A 19,978-nucleotide genomic window follows, 5' to 3' on the forward strand; every position below is an offset into this window, starting at 1 on the left:
TCTGGTGTCTGGGCTCAGAGGAGAGGCCCGTCCCCCGAGGCCAGGAAGCCCATCTATGCAAGTGGCAGGGAACTTGTGCTAAGGAAAAAGTCACAGTGGAGGGGAGAAGACCCACCCTGCTGCTCCCTTGCAGCCCCTAGGCTGCCAAGCTGTCACTAACCATACATGCCTGTGACCCCCCACCTACACAGGTGCATCACATGGCCCAGCATGAGAGATGTGGGTCTCAGAGCTCAGGATCAGCTGCAAACGCCTGTCTCACCCCCAGTGAACACACACACACACAGCGGGGAAGCCCACCTGCCTGGTTTATGATGTTCCTTCAGGCAAGCCCCTTGTCCCTCAGCACTGGGCACAGCCACTGGAACCAATCTAGTGCATCAGAGCAACTGTCTGCCTGCAGTTCCCAGTGTTGCATTTGGGCAACCTCAAAGAACTGGAGTTAGTCCACTGTTCCTTGTGCCACTGGAGGTCATCCTGTGGGGAGCGCAGGAGTGAGGTTTGGCTGAGGGTTTGCAAGCTGGCTTCCCAAAGCATGGTGTAGACGTGGGGGGTGGGGCACTGGCCAGTCTCTGGAAGCTGGGCACATGGTCAGTGATACAGCTTCAAAGGTGTTCTTGAGTAGGAGACATTGTCCTTCAAGAGCGGTGAGCCCACGGGCATGCACACCTTGTTCCAGCGGTGGCCTTTGTTATAGATGGGCTTGACGGAGCGGGGAGACCAGCGGGTCAGGTAGCTGTGGAGGGAGACCGAGACGGGCCTGTCACAAGGACTGGAACCTGTCATAAGGACTGGAACTGGGAAAGAGGGAGCCTGCTCCATGGCCCAGGCCATAGCTGGCCAAGCAAACCCTCTGACCAGTTTTCCTTTTCAAAGTGCAGCGGATTTTCCTGGGAGTAACTGCTGAGTGTCCCGTAAACAGATGGGCTGGGCTCCTGCTGGCGGGGGGGTGGTGGTGGTGGTGGTGTGGTGGTGTAGTGTGTGTGTGTGTGTGTGTGTGTATGTCTCTATCTGTCTGGCCAGGGTCAGGCAGAGCTCTCTTGATCTCCCCAGGAAGGGCCTGGAGGAAGCCACCCCTCCTCCCATTGGACTCAGTCGCCCAGTAGGCCCTTAAAGGAAGCCCCTAGGGCTGCAGGGCTGGTGCAGGACCCCTGCTCCTCACCAGGCCTGGAGGGAGGCAGCCAAGGCCTGCAGGACTGGGAGGCGCCTGGGCCAGGAAGGTTCCTGGAAGTGGGGAGGGGAGTGAGGGAAGATGGCTGCCACCCATGGTCCTTTGGCCTCTTTAGGGGATGGCCAGGGTCCTGATAGTTCCTGGAAAAGTGGCTCACACCGGCCGGGACTGGGGCTTGCTTGGTCCAGAATGAGGATTTGGATCCTGTCCAGAAAGGCCCACCCGTCGCCTTGCAAGCTCAGCCCTGACCAAGGCCAGTGATCCTGCCCTGCCTCTGCTGGTTGAGGCTCAATACAGCTGCCTCCAGAGATGCTTGGAGGGATGTCTAATTTAAAAATGCTAACAATCTTGGCTACAGATTTTGTTAACCAAAAAGAGTGAAAAACGACTGTTGATTATGCAATTCAAGCAGGCTCCTGACCTTGTGCTGTCTGAGGGGAAGCTGTGTGAGGCAGTCAGAGGCTGGTCAGAGGTGGCAGCCTGCTCTCCAAGTGTGGCCTGGCTGGTGCTAGGAGTAAGGGGAGGCTGGGGGATGCCAGCTGTGAAGGGGCTGCTTTCCCATGGCTGCCAGTGTTGGGCAAGTTGAGGAACTCCTAATGGTCCCTGTCCTGGCCTTGCTCTTCCTGCCGCAGGGGGGGTGAGGAGGGGGTACTCTGCTCTTCAGAGTCTGGAAGATGACAAGCTGAGTGGGCTGTCCTGAGCTTCTGCCCTAAAGCTGGACCTTCCCCTGTGCCCTCAAAAGGCTGTAGGGAAACTGGGCTCATGCTAGCCTTGCCTGTGCCACCCAGGGCAGACAGGTGGCAGGGGCTGGGTGGCCTCTGGACAGCTCTTTTGGGACACCCCAGCTTCAGGAGGACTCTAAGCTCTTTCCTGAAGCAGCCCCTCCACAAGAGAGATGCAGCAGGAGAACAAAGAAGGGTTCCCCCGGGCCCCAGCCAACCCTGGGCCAACACATGGCAGCCGAGGGACCCCTGCATGTACTCCTAAGCATTCCCTGTAAGGAATCAATTCCCTTCCCCACACATCATCAATCCTGTGTCACGTAAAAGGACACTGGATGTATTGGGGTGAGCCGGGCCTGGCTTCCAAGGCCAGCAGGCAGGAGGGAGTGTCCCCCAGAATGGTGGGCTCCCCAAGTGGCCCACAGCAGAGCTGTGCAAAAGGGAAGGAGTCACACCAGCTGGCCTTGTGGGAGGTAGAGCTGGGCACTCTTCCTGTAGAGGGGCTGCAGGGTGGATGGACTTGCCAGGGTTGGGGCTTTCCTTTCCTCCTTTAGACAACTTTTCGGGGCTGGTCAGGCTGTCACAGGCGGCAGCGTAGCCTGTGAACTGCACACCTCTGAGAGCCGCAGCTGCAGTGCAGGCCACATGGTTGCTTCTCTGGAGCTGTGCAGTCGGTGACTGGGATGTCCTATACACAGTGGTTCTACTCCAGAGAGCCCTGCCAGTCTAACACTTCATTCTGCCCTCTAATAACCCCAGTGCCGGGATCCTGAAAGTTTGTAGAAGTGCTCTGACATCCCCATGGCAACCCAGTGTGATGTCATAAACACAGGATTAGCACATTCTAATGGCCAATCAGCTGCCACTTTACCCTCCTTGCTCCTGTGCTAAGCACCCAGCAGGGCCACAGGGAAAAGGACAGAGGCAGAAGCCCACAGGCGAGGCAGCAGAAGTAGAGGCTGCAGGGGGTGGGGCCGGCTACACGGGGAAGGCGGTGGCATGGCCAGTGGGGTGCTCTTCTGGGCTATGGGCCTGCACCTGGGCTGGGCTTGCTTACCGGTTCAGCTGTGGTTTGCTCTTCGGAACAACACCTTCAGGCAGCAGAGGCCTGTGATTCGGCAACAGACCTGAGGAGAGGGCAAGGCATACAGGATGGTTTTGGTGGCTCTTGCGGGCAGGTCCGAGGGAGTGGACAGACTAGCAGTGCTGGTGAGGGGTGTGTTACTGGTTCACTAGATACCTGGCTGGAGCTGTAACACCATCAGCCAGGTGCGAGCAGATGTCCCCTGCTGCCCCCTCCCTTGCCCCTCTGAGCCCTGGGGGGCCTTCTACCTGCACGGTGGGCCATCTTCACACACTCCTCAATCTTGCGGTGCTCCTCCTGGCACAGGCCGGTGATCTTACGGGGCAGCATACCCCCATGGGGCCGAATGAACTGACTGAGCAGCAGAACGTCCTAGCACAAACCCAGAAGGGAGACGCCGGTCAGCTGGGCAGGCTGGGGCAGGCTAGCACCCCCGGAGCGCTGTGGCTCTACGAACCTACCTGAAACTGCTCTCTCCTCCTAGAAGCCTGCTACCTTTACCCCAGCAAAGGCTAATCCCAACTAGGTAAGGCCGCCTGGGGCTCCCAGCCCCGTCCTGAGACATTTGGTAGAATCAACGAAGAGTTCTTCAAGAAGCATTCTTTTATGCACCTGTCTTTCTTGGTGAGTGTCCTTGGATGGAGCAAAGGGAAAACTTGACCTACTTACTCCTCAATGTCATGGACAGAGGCCACAGGCCAGGGGACATACAGGGCCTTCCTTACCCCTCTGCTGTTCCCACCGAGGCTCAATGCCAGTCTGCAAGCCCAGGAAGAAGGGGATCAAGGCTTGAAGGCACCCCTGGCAGATGTGCCTGGCTGTGTAGGTTTTCTTGGGGTCCTTGGGATGGCATTAAGGAGACAACACACACAGAGCCTGAACTGAGACCAGAGCACCTCCCGAACCCTACCTCTCGAGAGTGGCTGAGGGGTTAAAGAAAACTCACGCCCCATGCCCAGGGGAGAGCAGGCATGCCTATCCTAGCAGTCATGTTCCACAAACCAACTTGTGCCCTAGCAGGCGCCTTGCTGTATAACCACAGATTTGTTTTAATTACTGGACAGTTCCCGAGGGACCCAGGCCCCCAATTCCCACCCCTGTACTCTTCTGACTGATGAAAGGAACTTGGATGGGATTGATGCGGGACTGCCAAGCAAGCTGCTGGTGCTGCAGAGCCCAGGATAGCAGTGCCCCACGTGGAGAGAAGTCAAAGGAAAACAATGTTCACCTTTATCTCAGAGGCGATTCAATTTCTGCTGCTGAACGGGCACAACCAAGTCCATTTCCTGGAAATGGCTGGCAGGAAGTGGCTCATTGCTGGCTGGGTGACTACGGGGTTCCAAGTCTGCCTCAGGGACATGCCTGTCGCCGGAAGTTCTGAGCCCTGTCCCTTGGCCTGCATGCCTTCTACCACTCCCAGCAGCCACCAGCAGACAGCTCCCCTCCTGCCCTGGGGTGGCCTGAAGCCAAGGCTCCCAGCCCAGGAGATTAGTTGGCTCATTCTGTTCAGATCCCACGGGCATGTGGCCGCTCCTGTTCTGACCACCTGACCAGGATCTCTGCCCTTAGTCATCTTATTCCACAACAGGGTGGACTGGGCACAACCTGCAGGACAAACTGGCCTGAAGCCGGAACCACCTGAAACCCAAAAATAGGGTGCTCTGTGTCACTGGGGAGTGCTCTGAAGGGCAGGACTGTGTTGCTTCAGGCCCGCCCCAGCTGGGGAGAGCACACACAGAGGCACAGCCTGCACTGTGGGCGGGCATGTGGTGCATCCCAGCTGGGTGCCGGCACACAGGCTTAGTAACCCCTCCCTGCCGCACAGCTGCCCACGTGAGACCAGGGTGAGTGAGCCTGGCCTCAGAGGGTTACTGTGGGCGCTAAGTGGATTAACAAGCATCAGGCACTCTGAACAGGGCCTGACCCAGAATCTGCTCCATCCACTGCCCACTGTTGTTCACTGTTATCTTCTTTCCCTGGAAACGGCTGCTGCACAAGAGCAAGTGCAATCACTGTCTTTGTAGCCCCGAGATGGAAAGACAGTCATGTGTTCCCAGGTCACAGTGAGGGTCAGAAGCCTGTTCAGCTACCTCCTCGTTAGGCCCAGCTCATGATCCCAGCCCCACGGGAACACAGCCCCTACAGGCTGGATTACAGGGCCCTGGGGGTCTGACATGGAACCAGACCATGAACTCAATCGGTGGCTCTCATCCTGGGTTATACGTGAGAATGATGAGAGTGCTCAAGCCCCCCTTACCTTAGAGACCAACTGTGTGGGCCTGGGGGGTGGAGCCCTGGTATCATTATGCTTTTAAAGCTCCCCAGGTGGTTCTAATGTACAGCCAAGGCTGAGCACCACAGGCCAAAAAGCCATCTTTGGGCAGCTCTGTGGGGTGCCACTGGGGAGGATCCTGGGGGACACACAGCCAAGCAGAACTTACCTCATAGCCATACTTGTGCTTCAAGTTCCAGCGGCAGATGGGGCACTGCCCAGAGGGGTTAGGGGGACTGGGACTCTCCTTGGGAGTCTCTGTGATGCGGCCTTCGATCTAAAGAGGCAGGAACAGTCAGTCAGCTTGAGGGCCAGGGCCAGGGTGGGGCAAAGCTGGTCAAAGCTTACCACCAGGGGTCTGGGTGGAGCCAGCAGGCCAATCAACGTGAAGGTTGGGTTTGTTTCACAGTAATGGTTCCACGCTCCTGGCCCCGGCCCTAGCCCAGTCCTGGCTACTGAGAGTATCTGGGGAGTACAGCACACCATAGGAGCTCTTGATTTGCCTTGTCTCTTAAATGTAAGTAAACATTTAATTAGTTTCAAATGGCTCAGTGTGATGCAGCGTGAACAGTGCCTGCTAGTCCCTTGCTGTCCTACATGTCCACCTTGCTACTTATGTTACAGATCCAAGTGTGTGCCAGGGAGTTTAAACCAGAGGCAACCGTGCTCCTCAGCAGACACTTGGCAGTATCTGGAAATGTTTTTGAAGGTCATGGGTGGGGGAAGGAGTGGTTGCTGGCATTTAGCAGGGATACTGACCTGGCTACACTGCACAGACAGTGCCCCCCTAACAGAGGTACGCACCTTGAAACCAACTATGCCAAGGCTGGAGAGCCCAGAGCTACAGCTCAATGAGCAGATCCCTGTGTGCACTCCTGCTTCTCCCTTTTTATTGTTAAACACAGATGGGAGGACACAGTCTCTTTGCTTTTACCAATTTGGATGCCACCTTCCAAACCCTACTGGAGCCATGTGTGCAGTGACCTTCTCGCTGCTTGCTGTGTCCTGTGACACAGCCTTGGAATTATTAAGTGCAATAACACAAGCATATGGGTGTCAGCTCCAATTGCAAAAGCACGTTGGCAAGCCTGTGGACCGAGGCTGCAACATGGCTGGTTAGCTTTGGGAGGGAAGCAACAATGTCCTCTCCTGGTGGAGAACTGGCAAAGGGAGAGGGACTGCCAGCACGGTGCGGCCACTCTTCTGTGTGCCACGGCATCTGCAGCTAGGCCAGAGTTGGAGAGCTGTGGGTTAGACAAACCTGCAGGTGCATGAAAGGCCTCTGGGGTTAGAGAGCGCACGGGGGTGGGGTGGGGGGGACGATGCTAGCATGTATTGACTGTCCATGACATACCTGCTAAGAACAGTTCACATATACCATTCCTTTGGACCTTCCTCCACCTAATAAGACAGGGCACAGATCTGATTTTTATAGAGGAGAGAGCTTCTGTGGGCTTGGAGGGTGCTCCACCTCCCATGGATTCTCAGAGGACCACTCTGTCTCCATGCTCATCCCACACACAACAGATTCACAGTCCTGGTGAAGCCAGATATATCACTCTCCTCCAGAGTAGTTTATAGGGGGATGGCTGTTTTGGCTTTGAATTGGGGAATAAAAAAAGGCACCCTCGGGTGATAGGGAGCTCCCGTAAAATGACAAACTGGGGCTGAGCAGCGGAGGTGCAAGCGCAGAGGGAGTGTTGGGCGAGGGTGAGTGTGGAGACAGGATGGCTCATCCTGGGGGCGATGAGCCGGCTGGCTGCCAGCAGGGTTAAATCCCTGCTCTGGGACATGGAAGTCCCAGAGGCTTCTGGAATCACTGCGTAGTGCCTGAGGATTTCTTGGAGGCATGGAAGGCCATGTGAAAACAACGTTGTCTTTTAAGGATTATAGGATAATCTAGGCCCCGTGACTCCCCAAAGAAGGGAGGTGCGATGGGCCCGGGGAAGGCAAGGGGGGGCATGGGTACATGAATCATTCCAGCTTCCTTACTGACAGATGAGCCAGGGCGCCAGCTACTGGGGCCAGGGCCCGGAGAATGTCACCTTTGAAATGCCTCACATGAGGAGTAGCTTAGTCAGTCCAGGCAGAAAGGAAAGGAATTGAGGGCCAGGCTCCATTCTGGCTCCCTAGGTTGGTCGGCTATGCTGCCTTAGTTTCCCCTTTGGGAAACACAGAGGTCTCTGAGCAATTATCAGACAAAAGGTCACTTTAGTCAAGTAACAGATACTGCAGCCCAGGCACAGTGACTGGTCCTTATTAACTGCACTACAGTGTAGACTGTGGAGATTTATGGTCACTGAGGGAGAGGATCCTGGAGCCAGGAGTCCAGTGTGGGCCTGCCCCCTCCCCCGCCCTTCCTCGGAGGGGCTGTCAGGCAGTTCCAAGTATTAAAGAGGTTGTCAGAGGCCAACTCCATGATACTTACTATAGTTGTCTTCCCTTCTTGGATTTCTACCACTGCAGAGATAAAGGGGGAAAATTAGGCCAGCTATTTCATAAGAACAAGGCGTTTCAAATAACAGCTCAAATTCTACACACAAGGAAAAAAAAAAAAAAGAGGCGTTCAGCCTGCACCATCCCATGGCCCCCAACCGGGACAGACAGCGGGCAGGATTCAGTGATGTGTGCCAGGGCTTACGCCCCTGGGGCTGCAGGGAGTCAAACCCAAGACTCCTGGTTACTACCACTGGGATTAGGGGTCTCCACATTGTGTCTTCCTTTAGGAAAACATCTGATAGTCAAAGAGACAGGGGAAAAAAAAGAGGGATCCCATTAGCTGATTTGTGCTCCAAATGCTTGTAACAGCTGGCAGGGGGAGGGCTGAAGTGAGGACCCTGGAACTCAATCTGTATCTCTCACATGGATGGTTTGGAACTAAGTGTCTGAGCCATCACCTGCTGCGTCCCAGTCACACATTAGCAGGAAGTGGAACTGGGAAGTGGATCTTGGATCCAAGCCCAGGCGTTGGATATGGGAGTCCCAAGTGGCATCTCAACTGCCGTGCCATTCATTCCTGCCCCAGCCCCCGTGTTTGTCCTTCCAAGCCAAGATTCCTCTTGGTTCCACACAGAACAACTGGAAGAATCCGGCCCCATCATGAGAAGCAACCCCAGAGCTTGTCGGTGCAGAGACATCTAGAAGACCTTCAAAAGTTCCCCAAGTGTGGCCCTTCACAAAGAGAACGAGCCTGCAGATTCTGAATTGCAAGGGGAGCACCTCCATTCCTCAGACAGTGGAAAAAGTGTGAGACAATGCACACCAGCCAAGGCATCCACAGAGCTACCCTTCCTTAACAGGAGGCATGAGGACTACGCTAAGAATTAAAATGCCTAGCTGAGAGCCCACAATTGTTTCATAAAGTTACCCACAAAGATGTAGTCTTTTCAGAAAAAGCGGAAGCCACAGCTGTTAGCACGGGACTGTGATGTTCACTAAGTGGTAGCTAACATTTTTAGGGAGCAAGGCTTGTCACTCTCCTGACTGCTAATTACTGTAAAGGAAAATGTGGGTCCACAGAGCTTGGTGGCAAACTACCTTCCAAAATATGAAAACTGTATTTGAATAGCAGCATGGCTACCCAGTGTAGTGTCACTCTATTCTGGCCCAGGCAAGTAGTAAAACTCAGCACCTAAGTTTGTTTGTTTATTTTATTTTTTTTTGAAATTTCCTTATTTTTATCTGAAAGGCTGATTTACAAAGATAGGAGACATAGAAATATCTTCAATTTGCTGGCTCACCCCCCAAATGGCCACAATGACCAGAGCTGAGGTGATCTGAATTAAGGAGCCAAGAGCTTCTTCCAGGTCTCCCATGTGGGGTGCAAGGCTCCAAGGACTTGGGCCACCCCCTGCTATTTTCCCAAGCTATAAATAGGGAGCTGGACAGAAAGTGGAGCTGCTGGGATCAGAACTGGCACCCATGTGGGATGCTGGTGCTAGAGGCAGAGAAGTGGCTGGATAAACCACCATGCTGGTCCCAGCCTAGATTTTATTTATTTGAGACAAAGTTACACAAAGTGAGGGGCAGAGCAGGGCGAGACAGAACTTCTGTCCACTGGTTCACTTCTCAAATGGTGGCAATGGGTAGTGTAGGAGCTAGAAGCTTCTTCCAGGAATGCAAGGGCTCAGACATTTGGGTCATCTTTTGTTGCTCTCCAGGTCATTAGCAGGCAGCAGGGCTGGACTGGGGCAGTCAGCACTTGAACTCAATGTCCATATACAATCCTGGCATTATAAGCAGCTTTACCTTTTTTTTTCTTTATTTTTGACAATCTTTACATGGTTAATTAGGGCACAAAGGTTCAAGAGCTACAGGAAAGTGGGTAAGACTATTCTTGCCACATTCTATTTTTTTTTTCCTATATCTGGAGTAAATGGGGAGATAAAGGGAGAAGGCCCACCCAGCCTCCCACCCATCCCAGGTCCCCAATGCTCTGAGGTTCTGGTTCAAGTGGTTTTGATAGTTCCAACAGTTATGAATTGCTGCCAATCTTGCCATTCCAAGCACGATGAAGTCACTGCAGAATCCACTGATTGACATAGTCCATCTTAGAGTCTCTGTTTGCCCAGTTTTTCACTGCCAACACATGGCTGGGGTAGTTGGTCGATTAGTTCTGTTGTGGTGTCAGGTATCCTCTGCAGGTTCCGATAGACTGCCATATTCTCCATGTGCACCTGATTGTGCTGTCCACTGCTCCGTTGGAGCCTCTGAGGAGGTTCGGTTCCGGCATTTGCACTCCATGGCAGATCATGGAACCTGCATTTCTCTTCATTGTTGGGAGTTCTGAGTCCGGCAGTTCAACTGGGGAGATCCCTAAAGAAACTGTCTGAGGTGATCCCAGACCAGATTCTTGTGTGTACGTGCCAGTAAAGAGCCCTCCACATTCCCCCTACCAGCTTTGCCCCCTCCCCTCCTGATTCTCACACGTACTGGTGGGGTGCTGTGGCCCAGCCTGGCACGGCCCCTCTCACCTCGGTTTTTGCCAGTGGGTGCTGTAGCCTGGCCCGGCCCAGCCCACCCCCCAATTCCAGCTGACTCTGGTGGGGGTTACAGCCTAGTCCAACCCAGCAGGCACCCAATCCCAGTCGTACTGTGTACTGGTATGCATTGAAACTGAATCTGGCCCGACCTACACTCTGTTCCAGGGCTCGGATTCGCCAGCGGGTGATGTAAACTGGTTCAGCCTAGTCTGCCCCCGACCCATGGCAAATGTATGCCAGTGGGGAACTTTCCATGGCCTGGTCTGGGCTGTTTCCTTCCATGCTTCTTGCGTTTACCTGCAGAGAATGTGTCCTGCCAGAGGAGTTGCCCAGGCTCCTCCATCAGAACCTCTCCCAATGCCAGGTTTCGTGTATATCGGTAGCTCCGTGAGCCAGCCTTACTCGGTCAACCTTTTGTCCTAGCAGGGACAGTGGTCTTTCCTGACTGGTCTTCAACCCATTCTGGTTCTTACTGTTGGATGTTTCAGCCCAGCCAAGGTTTGTCCATACCCAAGCACAGCTCACACATGGCTCAGTAGGGGCAGAGACCAAGGCTAGTCCATCCCACATCTACCCTGGTCCTCCAGAGCACCAGATAGTGCTGGATTCTAGCCTGACTTGATGCATCTAGTCCCAGTCCACACTTGTGCCAAGGGAGACTGCAGCCATATGCAGACCAGAACACAGCCCCCACTCCAGTCCCAGCACTCCTCGGTGGGAACCCCAACCCAGCTAGAGTGTCCCCTTAAGCAGCTTTACTTATACACCACAAGTTCCCAATCTAAGATTCTTAACTTTGAGAGCCCAGAGTGGGGCTGGTGTTGTGGAATAGCAGATGCCTCCTGCAATGCCCATTCCATACGGGCAACAGGCTCAAGTACCACTTCCAATCTAGTTCCCTAATGCACTGGGAAGGCAGCGGGGGATGGCCCAAGAACTTGGGTTCCTGCACACATATGGGAGACCCAGAAGCAGCTCCTGGCCGCACCTGGCCCAGCTCCAGCCACTCTGAGGCCATTTAGGCAGTGAACCAGAAGGTGAAGTGTTCTCCCTTGCATGTTCTCTTTCTTTCCCCCTCCACCTCTCTAATTCTGCCTTTCAAATAAGTAAGTAAATAAATAATGTTTTTAAAGATAAAAGCCCAGTGAAAGCTATGGATCTCTCCCAAGGGAAAGCCCATAAACACAGACACAGTGAAACACAGATTTCAGGGGACTCATAGTCCCCCAGAGTTATCTGCCTATGGACTGGTAATAATTCCTTCTGAAAGTTTCTAAAATCAACATGTATTGTTTTTCAAATAAATGAACAATAAAAAGAGAACAGAATGTCTTAAGAAAAAAAGTAATTCTAACCCAAGCAGGGGCCCACAGCAGCATCTGTGACCGACACCTAATTGGACACAGACGGCCAGCAATTGTTCTCCCCTTGTTTTCTGTGCAATAAAGACTCATTACTGCCAAACAGTCAACCCAAGCCCCTCAATGTCCAACTGCAGAAATACAAAGGAGTAACAATGGCCAGAGGACACTGCAGTTGCTAATCAATTCAGAATCCAAGTAGGTCTCCCGTAGTGAAAGCAAATGCGTCACTCCACACCCAGATCTGCTGGTACAGAACAGAGACCAACCCGGGAACAGGCTGTGGGTGAGAAGGCAGGCCACTGCCTTGTTGCAATCTGCACATATAACCTACAACAGGGGTGTGTGTGTGTGTATAAAGGGCTCTGGAAATTTGCAAAGACCAAGTCAAGAGACGGCCTGAGAGCACCAAATCTAAGCAGTAGGTAGCGGGGAGAAGTGCCTGAAACTCCCCATGGAAACCAAAGAAGACACATTCTGGTACCACTGGAGTCAGTGTGAGAACAATGCCCTAAAATACAACATGTGGTTTCCAATAGTGAAGGCACTTGGGCCCTAACCATGAGGTAAACAAGTTTAACAAAATACACATCACTCCCGGCAAAGAACCAAACCCTGAAGTCATCCCACTGGTCCCTGGAATGGAGATCAAAGCCCATGGCAAGCTCCACTGTTCATGAGCTCTCCCCACAGCAACTCTGAGCCAGTGAATCATCGTACTAGAAGCCAGTGGATCAAACACAGGCAGATGCTTATCTGATTGAGACAATTTGTCAAACCAGAGGGAATGACCTGTGAACTCACATGAGCCTGAGATTAAACAGGGTGGTGTCTTAGCAGCAGCAGAAGGCCCAGCTGGAGCTGGGATATATATTTTTTCTCCTTTTCCCCTTTAGTAGATTTTAAGCCTCTGGAAAGAGGAGATAGAAATCAAAACAGTATTGATTTTCAGTGTGCATAGAAAAACATGTCAAACCCAAACAAAACCTGAGGTCTATTTTGCCCCTGGCAGCCTCTCCATTTGCGAGAAGTGGGGATGGCTAAAAAAATCAGGACTAGGAGATTTAAACACTAACAGAAAGCTTGTTCAGAAACAGATGAAATTTCTCTAACATATCCTGATATCAACAACATTAAAGAAAGAGCTAAAGCATTTTCCTATATGGGAACCAAGGGCCCAAGTTTTTTGAGACAGATGCTTCTATACACCAATCATCCTGGATGAAGCAAGGTGTTTTCTGAGGACCCAGGAAGTGCACAGCCTTGTTCCACCTCCTGTGGAGACTTACAATAGAACAGGCGCACAGTCTGTCCTACAGGAGGAAAGTGAAAGTCCTTCAGGAAACACCCGCCTAGGATGGAGGTCAAGACGACTAGAGCAACCAGCATGGTGGGAAGGCTGTGGTGAACACAGAAGACCTTGATGGACACGGACACGGACACACACACACACACACACACGGAACTGCAGCCGTCAGAGACTCCACCATCTAGTAGAGAAGGAAGGCAGGGAAAATGATGAGATGGCCACTGACAGGCAATGGCCAAGGAGACCAAGAGTCCTGCCGGGAAGGACCTGTCTACGCCAACACCCAAACAGGTAAGAAAGAATGGAGTAACGATGGCCGCACGTGGCTTCAACAGTCTTTTGGAGGGACGGGGAGTATAGTGCGCTCACTTGTGGCCGTGGATAGCTTTTCTCAAACTCGTTCCTGCTGCAAGGATTGCTCCTGTAGCTCATCTTTACGTTAGTGCTTCCTGATTGGTGCACTGCTTCCCCTTTATTTTCCTTTCAAATAAAAATAAATGAATCTTAAAAAAAAAATTCTACTTTATGGATTGTTAAGAAAACTGGAGGAAAGTGTGTGGAAAACCTAGCACATTACTTGCAGGTGGGCACTCAGGAAATGACAACTTCCATGTTTGTTCCCTTTTAGCCTTGCTTCTCCCTCAATAGCCTTTTTTTTTTGAAAAAAGATTTATTTTTTATTGCAAAGTCAGATATACAGAGGGAACGAGAGACACAGAGGAAGACCTCCTGTCTACTGATTCACTCCCCAAGTGGCCCCAACAGCCAGAGCTGCACTGATCTGAAGCCAGAAGCCAGATGCTTCTTCTAGGTCTCCCATGTGGGTGCAGGGTCCCAAAGCCTTGGGCTGTCCTCCACTGCTTTCCCAGGCCATAAGCAGGGAGCTGGATGGGAAGTGGAGCTGCCAGGATTAGAACTGGTGCCCATATGGGATCCTGGTGCGTTCAAGACTAGGACTTTAGCCATTAGGCTACTGTGCCGGGCCCCACAACAATCTTTTTTGGCCATGTGTCCCTCTTATCAAACTTTAGATCAGACTTTCTCAACTGCAGCAGGTCTGACTTTTTAGCCAGAAGGTTCTTTGCTGCAAGGAGTTCTCATCTGCACTCTACCAGGATGCCTGGCAGCATTCTCAGCCTCTACTCAACGGCTGCCAATCATGGCTACCTCAAATGTACCTAGATATGGCCACAAGTTTCCTGGGGCACCAACTGCTCCTGATGGAGAACCACTGCTTTAAGACTCAAAGTTTTGGATGGGATTACAGAGCTTCTCAAATTTGACTAGCAGGTTTCCTGGTGGGCACTGGAAAGCCCTCCATTAAAAAACAGACTGAAAAGTCTTCATAGCCCTCATCAACTCTGACTAAAATTATCTCTGAAAAATAGGATGCCTGAATGAAAGATGACTCAAGTATTTAGGTCCCTTCTGTGCCCCTGGGACACCTAGATGGAGTTCTAGGCCCCTGGTTCTGTCCTGGCCCAGCCCTGGCTGTTATGGTCTCTTGGGTGGTAAACCAGTGGATGGATGGCATCTGTACGTAAGGCTTCCTCTCTCTCTTTGTAACTCTGCCGTTCAAATAAACCTTAAAAAAAAAAATCAAGATGCTTGAGTATTTTCAGTAAGAGAACCTCATTTGTCTACACAACTTTCAATTCTATATGTATAATACTTGTGCATCAAATATATTGGCTGGGGTCAATCAAAATGAGCTGTATGTACAGTAAGTCATGCCTTCCAGAGAATGGGCAGATTATAAGGCAAAGATCTTTTTTTTTCACATAAGGCTCAGGAGATAAGCAACTCCTGAATGGTAGTGCCTTCACATAACTGCACACCAGTCTGACATTTAGCTTTTAGGACTGATAGCAACAAAGGAGCTATCAACCTAAATATATATATTTTAAAGGTTTATTTATGTTTATTGGAAAGGCAGATTTATAGAGAGAAGGAGAGACAGAGAGAAAGCTCTTCCATCTGCTGGTTCACTCTCCAAATGGCTGCAATGGCCAGAGCCACCCACGTGGGTGCAGGGTCCCAAGGTTTTGGGCCATCCATCCTTTACTGCTTTCCCAGGCCACAAGCAGAGAGCTGAATGGGAAACGGACCAGCCGGCAAATGGGGCACCAATATGGCACCCTGGCACTTTGCAAAGGGGGGATTAGCCAGTTGAGCCAGGCCCTAACCTACATATATATATGTATATATATATAACCTATATATAAATATATAACTATATATAGAGAGAGGGAGGAGGACTTCAGAAACTTGATTATCCAGTCCACCACTTCATAATCTTGCCAAGTAAAAAAATTATCTGAATCTAACCTCAAGTACTCCTGTTTCTCTCTCATATACACATTTTCTTGTCTTTCTCCTAGGAACACAGGAAAGAGCTGCTTCAACTTTAAATTTCTTTTTTTTTTTTAAAGATTTATTTTTATTATTTTTTCATTGGAAAGGCGGATATACAGAGAGGAGAATCTTCCGTCCGATGATTCACTCCCCAAGTGAGCACAACGGCCGATGCTATGCCGATCCGAAGCCAGGAGCCTCTTCTGGGTCTCCCACGCGGGTGCAGGGTCCCAAAGCTTTGGGCCGTCCTCGACTGCTTTCCCAGGCCACAGGCAGGGAGCTGGAAGGGAAGCGGGGCTGCCGGGATAGAACCAGTGCCCATATGGGATCCCGGGCATGCAAGGGGAGGGCCTTATCCACTTGCGCCACCGCGCCAGGCCCTCAACTTTAAATTTCATAAGGTACATGAAAAGCAGCAGCTTTTCGAGGCTAAGACTGGGTGGGTAGGGCCTGGCACAGCGGCCTAGTGGCTAAAGTCCTCACCTTGAATGCCACGGATCCCATATGGGCGCCAGTTCTAATCCTAGCAGCTTCACTTCCCATCCAGCTCCCTGCTTGTGGCCTGGGAACGCAGTGGAGGACAGCCCAGAGCATTGGGACCCTGCACCCGTGTGGGATACCCGGAAGAGGTTCCTGGATCCTGGCTTCGGATCGGCATAGCATCGGCCATTGCGGTCACTTGGGGAGTGAATCATCGGACGGAAGCTCTTCCTCTCTGTCTCCTCCTCCTCTCTGTATATCTGACTTTCCAATAAATAACTAAATCTTAAAAAAAAAAAAAAAAAAAGACTGGGTGGGTAATCCCAAGGGTCTTACAGATATGCACTTACTAATGCAGTATGGGCAGAGATGAAACACTGTATCCAAGGCTGCTCTTTCTTTACAAACAGATTAACTTTATCGGAACCAGATGGTATCTGGACTGAATTTTCTTTTAGCAAATGTTTCGTTTTTCATCATAGCCAAGTTTTTCAAACATATATGCTGTCTACATGTTTCCATCACAATCCTTTTTAGAAATGTATTTACTTACTCTATTTGGAAGGCAGAGAGAGAGCTCTCAAGCTCTGGTTCATTCTCTCGATACTGCAGCCCCCAGGATAGGGCCGGGCTGCAGTAGTTGGGAGTTCAACTTGAGTCTCTCACGTGGGTGGCAGGGACCCCTGTGCCAGTGCCACGTTACCTGCTGCTCCTACAGCGTGCATGAACAGGAAGCTAGAAATCAGGAGGGGAACTAGGACTGGATACCCAACCACTTGAACACAGGATGTGTCTCAGCCAGCTCCTTAACCACTGGACAGAACTGCCACCAACCCGCCCTTGATTTCTACAAACTGGATGCATGGTTTAAAAGCTAAAAATGGAGACCTCTTCTGAGACAAATGTCGCAGCTCGGGCACTGAGCTTTTCTTTCTGGACTCTTCTCCCAGGGACAACAGAAATCTCTCCTTTTTACTCGATATTTCTCTGTTTTAAAGGATACCTCTGCTGGCCCACATCACACCAGACCCTTCAAACAGCCTCATGGCTCAGCCTTTTTCACAGTCCACGTCCCGAAAACAAAAAGCCTTATTCTTCTACAAGGCCATTCCAGGCACATCCGCCGCAGGAAAACTTCCAACTGTGTTTGCAGTTTTGTGGCGAGGCAATCTCCCAGTACTCGCAGGCGGCGCACCTGCATTTGCTGGCGTGTACGGACTTCATCTTGTGCATCACCTACACTGCACATCATTCACATTTCATCTTCTTTTTAGAACTTAAGCGTTCCAGAAACGGGCTTCCCGTCCCCCACCCGCCTCTCTAGAATATCTTCCCTGCTGAAACAGCTCTTAGCTTTTAGTAATCTTCGAAATCCCTGGCTAACTGGCAGGCCTTTCTCTCCGTCTCTTCCTCTGCCTCGTAAGGACACGTAGGAAGACACAGAAATTCAAGAGAACAGCATCAAGGTTCGGAAGGTGCTTTCTCAGCACGCCCGAAGTTCCAGAATCCGGAGGGCAAAACAGGAAACGGAGGCATACCGAGGCTGGCGTTTAAGTATTCTCGGCCACATTTCGGGAGACCTCTGGGACCCGAGACTTACCTTCCCTGTACCCGCGCGCTGGGAGCTGAGCACAGCTGGTGGCCGCCGGGCCAGCCAGCAACTTTTGGAACGGCCGTCCAAAACCGGACAACAACCCGATGAGGGACGCCATGCTGAACAACAAGCCTGACCTCGTGTGCACTTCCGCTTCCGGAACGGCGCGCGCGCAGCCGCAGTGGTGCGGCGGGAGCTGAGCGGCGAGCTTTGCCGGGTGGAGAGGTGGGTTCTGTGTTGGCCGCGGCGGCCTCTGTGTCAAGCCTGCGCTTCGTTCTGTGCGCCTGGGAGAGGTCTTCCAGCTTCCCAAAGTAAAGTCACGGGCACCCTTCCTATTCCTAAAGGTCAGCTGCGGAATTTCAGCTTGAGTGATGGAGAAGTTGAAATGATGAGGGGCTCTGGCCGTGGAGTATTGTCAGGCTGACCTAGGGTGGAATGAATTGCCTCCTGCTTATCACCTGTTTCCTCTCTCCCATTTAAAACATTTTTGTTTATTTCACACAGACAGGCCCCACCTGCTGGTTCTCTCCCCAATGCTCGGAGCAGTTGGGGGTGGACCAGACTGAATCTGAGAGCCAGGAATTTTCAATCCAGCTCTTCCACGTGGGTTACAAGAACCCCAGTGGCTAGAGTCATCCAGGATGCCTCCGTGTGTGTGTGTGTGTGGGGGGTGGGATTAGTAGGAAGCTTGGATCTAGAGCCACATCTGGGCATAACAGGCTGGCACTTTGATGTGAGATACAGGTACCCCATGTCTTAACCACAAATCTCAGCTTGGGTTCTCATCTGTAGATTTTCTCTGCTCCAAGGCCTTTATACAAGCTGTGTGTTCAACCTCCTTTTTAGCTTGATTTTACTTTTTTAAAAAAAACTGATTGCTTACTCTTTTACTTGGTTAAATCCTGCTTCCTAGAGTTCACCTCAAACTTCATTTTTGCAGTGTAATCTGACCCGGGTTACTGGTTTTTAGCACCTGCTACTGCTCCATCCTAGTGCTTGGCACGATTGTAGCTTTATTTTTGTTTATATAATGTGTATCTCCCTTCCAGGCTGTTGTTTCCATTAAGGCAGGATCATTTTGTTGACTCTCCTATCTCTAGTACTTAGCATAGTATTTTGTATATAATTGTGATATAATACATATTCCTTTAAAAAAGATTTATTTTATTATTACTTTTTTTTACTGGAAAGGCAGATTTACATAGAGAAGAGAAGAGAAAGATCTGTCTGCTGCTTCACTCCCCAAGTGGCCACAATAGCCAGAGATGAGCTGATCTGAAGTCAGGAGCCAGGACCTTTTTCCAAGGCTCCCAAGCAGGTGCAGGGTCTCAAGGCTTTGGGCCATCCTCGACTGCTTTCCCAGGCCACAAGCAGGGAGCTGAAAGGGAAGTGGAACCCATATGGGATCCTGGTACGTGCAAGGCAAGGACTTTCACCACTAGGCTATTGCGCTGGGCCCTATATATATTCTTTTTATAAAAAAGATGTTTTATTTACTTAACAGGCCAAGTTAGAGAAAAGAGAGAGAGAGAGAGATTTCCCATTCAATGGTTCACTCCCCAAATGGCTGCAAATGGCTGGGGCTATGACAAAGCAAGGGGCTTCATTGGGGTCTCCTATGTGTGTGTGCAGGTGTCCAAGAACTTGGACCATCCTTCACTGTTTTCCCAGGCACGTAGGCAGGGAGCTGAACTGGAAGTGGAGTAGCTGGGATTTGAATTGACACCTGTGTGGAATGCAGGTGTTGCAATGACAGCTTAACCTGCAGTGCCAGCTGCATGCTATGTACTGGATGAATGAATGAGGCAGATTTATTTTTCTACAACACTGGCCCAGAATCTACTTTGAAAAAAAAAAAGATTTATTTGAAAGGCAGATTTACAGAAAGAGGGAGAGATGCCCACAGAAAGAGATTATCCATTTTCTCATTCACTCCCCAAATGACTGCAAAGGCTGGAGCTGGGCCAGGCTGAAGCCAGGAGCCAGGAACGGCCTTCAACTCTCCTGGCAGGGGTGGCAGGAGCTCAAGTCCTCAAGCCATCTTTTGCTGTCTTCCTAGGCACATTAGCAGGGAGCTGGCTTGGAAGTAGGGCAGCTGGGACCTGAACTGGGAGCTCATGTGGAATGCTGATGTTGAAAGCGATGGCCTAATCCACTGTGCCACAATGCCAAGCCTAAATATAATCTATTTTATAGAGTTGTGAAGATTGGATGAAATAAAACATTAAGTGCTCAGTCAACACAAGCCAGTTAATAGGGTAATTCTGGGGATAGCGCTTCATAAATCTAACATTCTTGCGTTACAAGGAAGCATGCAGTGCCAAGAAGAAAACACAGCTGCCTTCTTTTCCCTCTTTGCAGATTCACAGCAAGTGTGGGTTCAGAAGCTGCCTGAGAAAGGAATATCCTTCCCAGCGCAGTTCTTCCGCAGGATGACCAGGATACTCTCTTCCATTGTCCCTAATAAATCTAAAGGGGGAATCTCTTCACTCATCCACTCTGATTCACCCATGGGGGAAATCAGGTTCATATTGTGGCACAGCATGTTTCCCAGTGAGGGGGAGCGAGAAGTGGGCCCTGCCACCCTGGTGGGTGGGGAGATGCTGAGCAGGCCCTAAGTTGGGAGCTTGAGCGGCATCCCCAAAGAG

The 19,978-nt window shown here is 51.2% G+C and overlaps 1 protein-coding gene across 1 annotated transcript; it reads right to left on the reverse strand.

Annotated features, from left to right (window-relative positions):
* Positions 1–291: 291 nt before the first annotated feature.
* Positions 292–17,468, reverse strand: MRPS18A (mitochondrial ribosomal protein S18A). Its single transcript, XM_040983449.1, has 6 exons — positions 17,337–17,468; positions 7,678–7,709; positions 5,419–5,526; positions 3,226–3,349; positions 2,951–3,020; positions 292–736 (listed from the first exon to the last, which is right to left on the reverse strand). Exons 1-6 carry the CDS (start codon positions 17,446–17,448, stop codon positions 592–594), a joined length of 591 nt encoding a protein of 196 aa, XP_040839383.1. The 5' UTR covers positions 17,449–17,468; the 3' UTR covers positions 292–591.
* Positions 17,469–19,978: the final 2,510 nt, after the last annotated feature.

This window comes from Ochotona curzoniae, unplaced genomic scaffold, assembly GCF_017591425.1.
Source record: "Ochotona curzoniae isolate NIBS_2020 unplaced genomic scaffold, NIBS_Ocur_1.0 contig_3819, whole genome shotgun sequence".
NCBI classification, from domain to species: Eukaryota; Metazoa; Chordata; class Mammalia; order Lagomorpha; family Ochotonidae; genus Ochotona; species Ochotona curzoniae.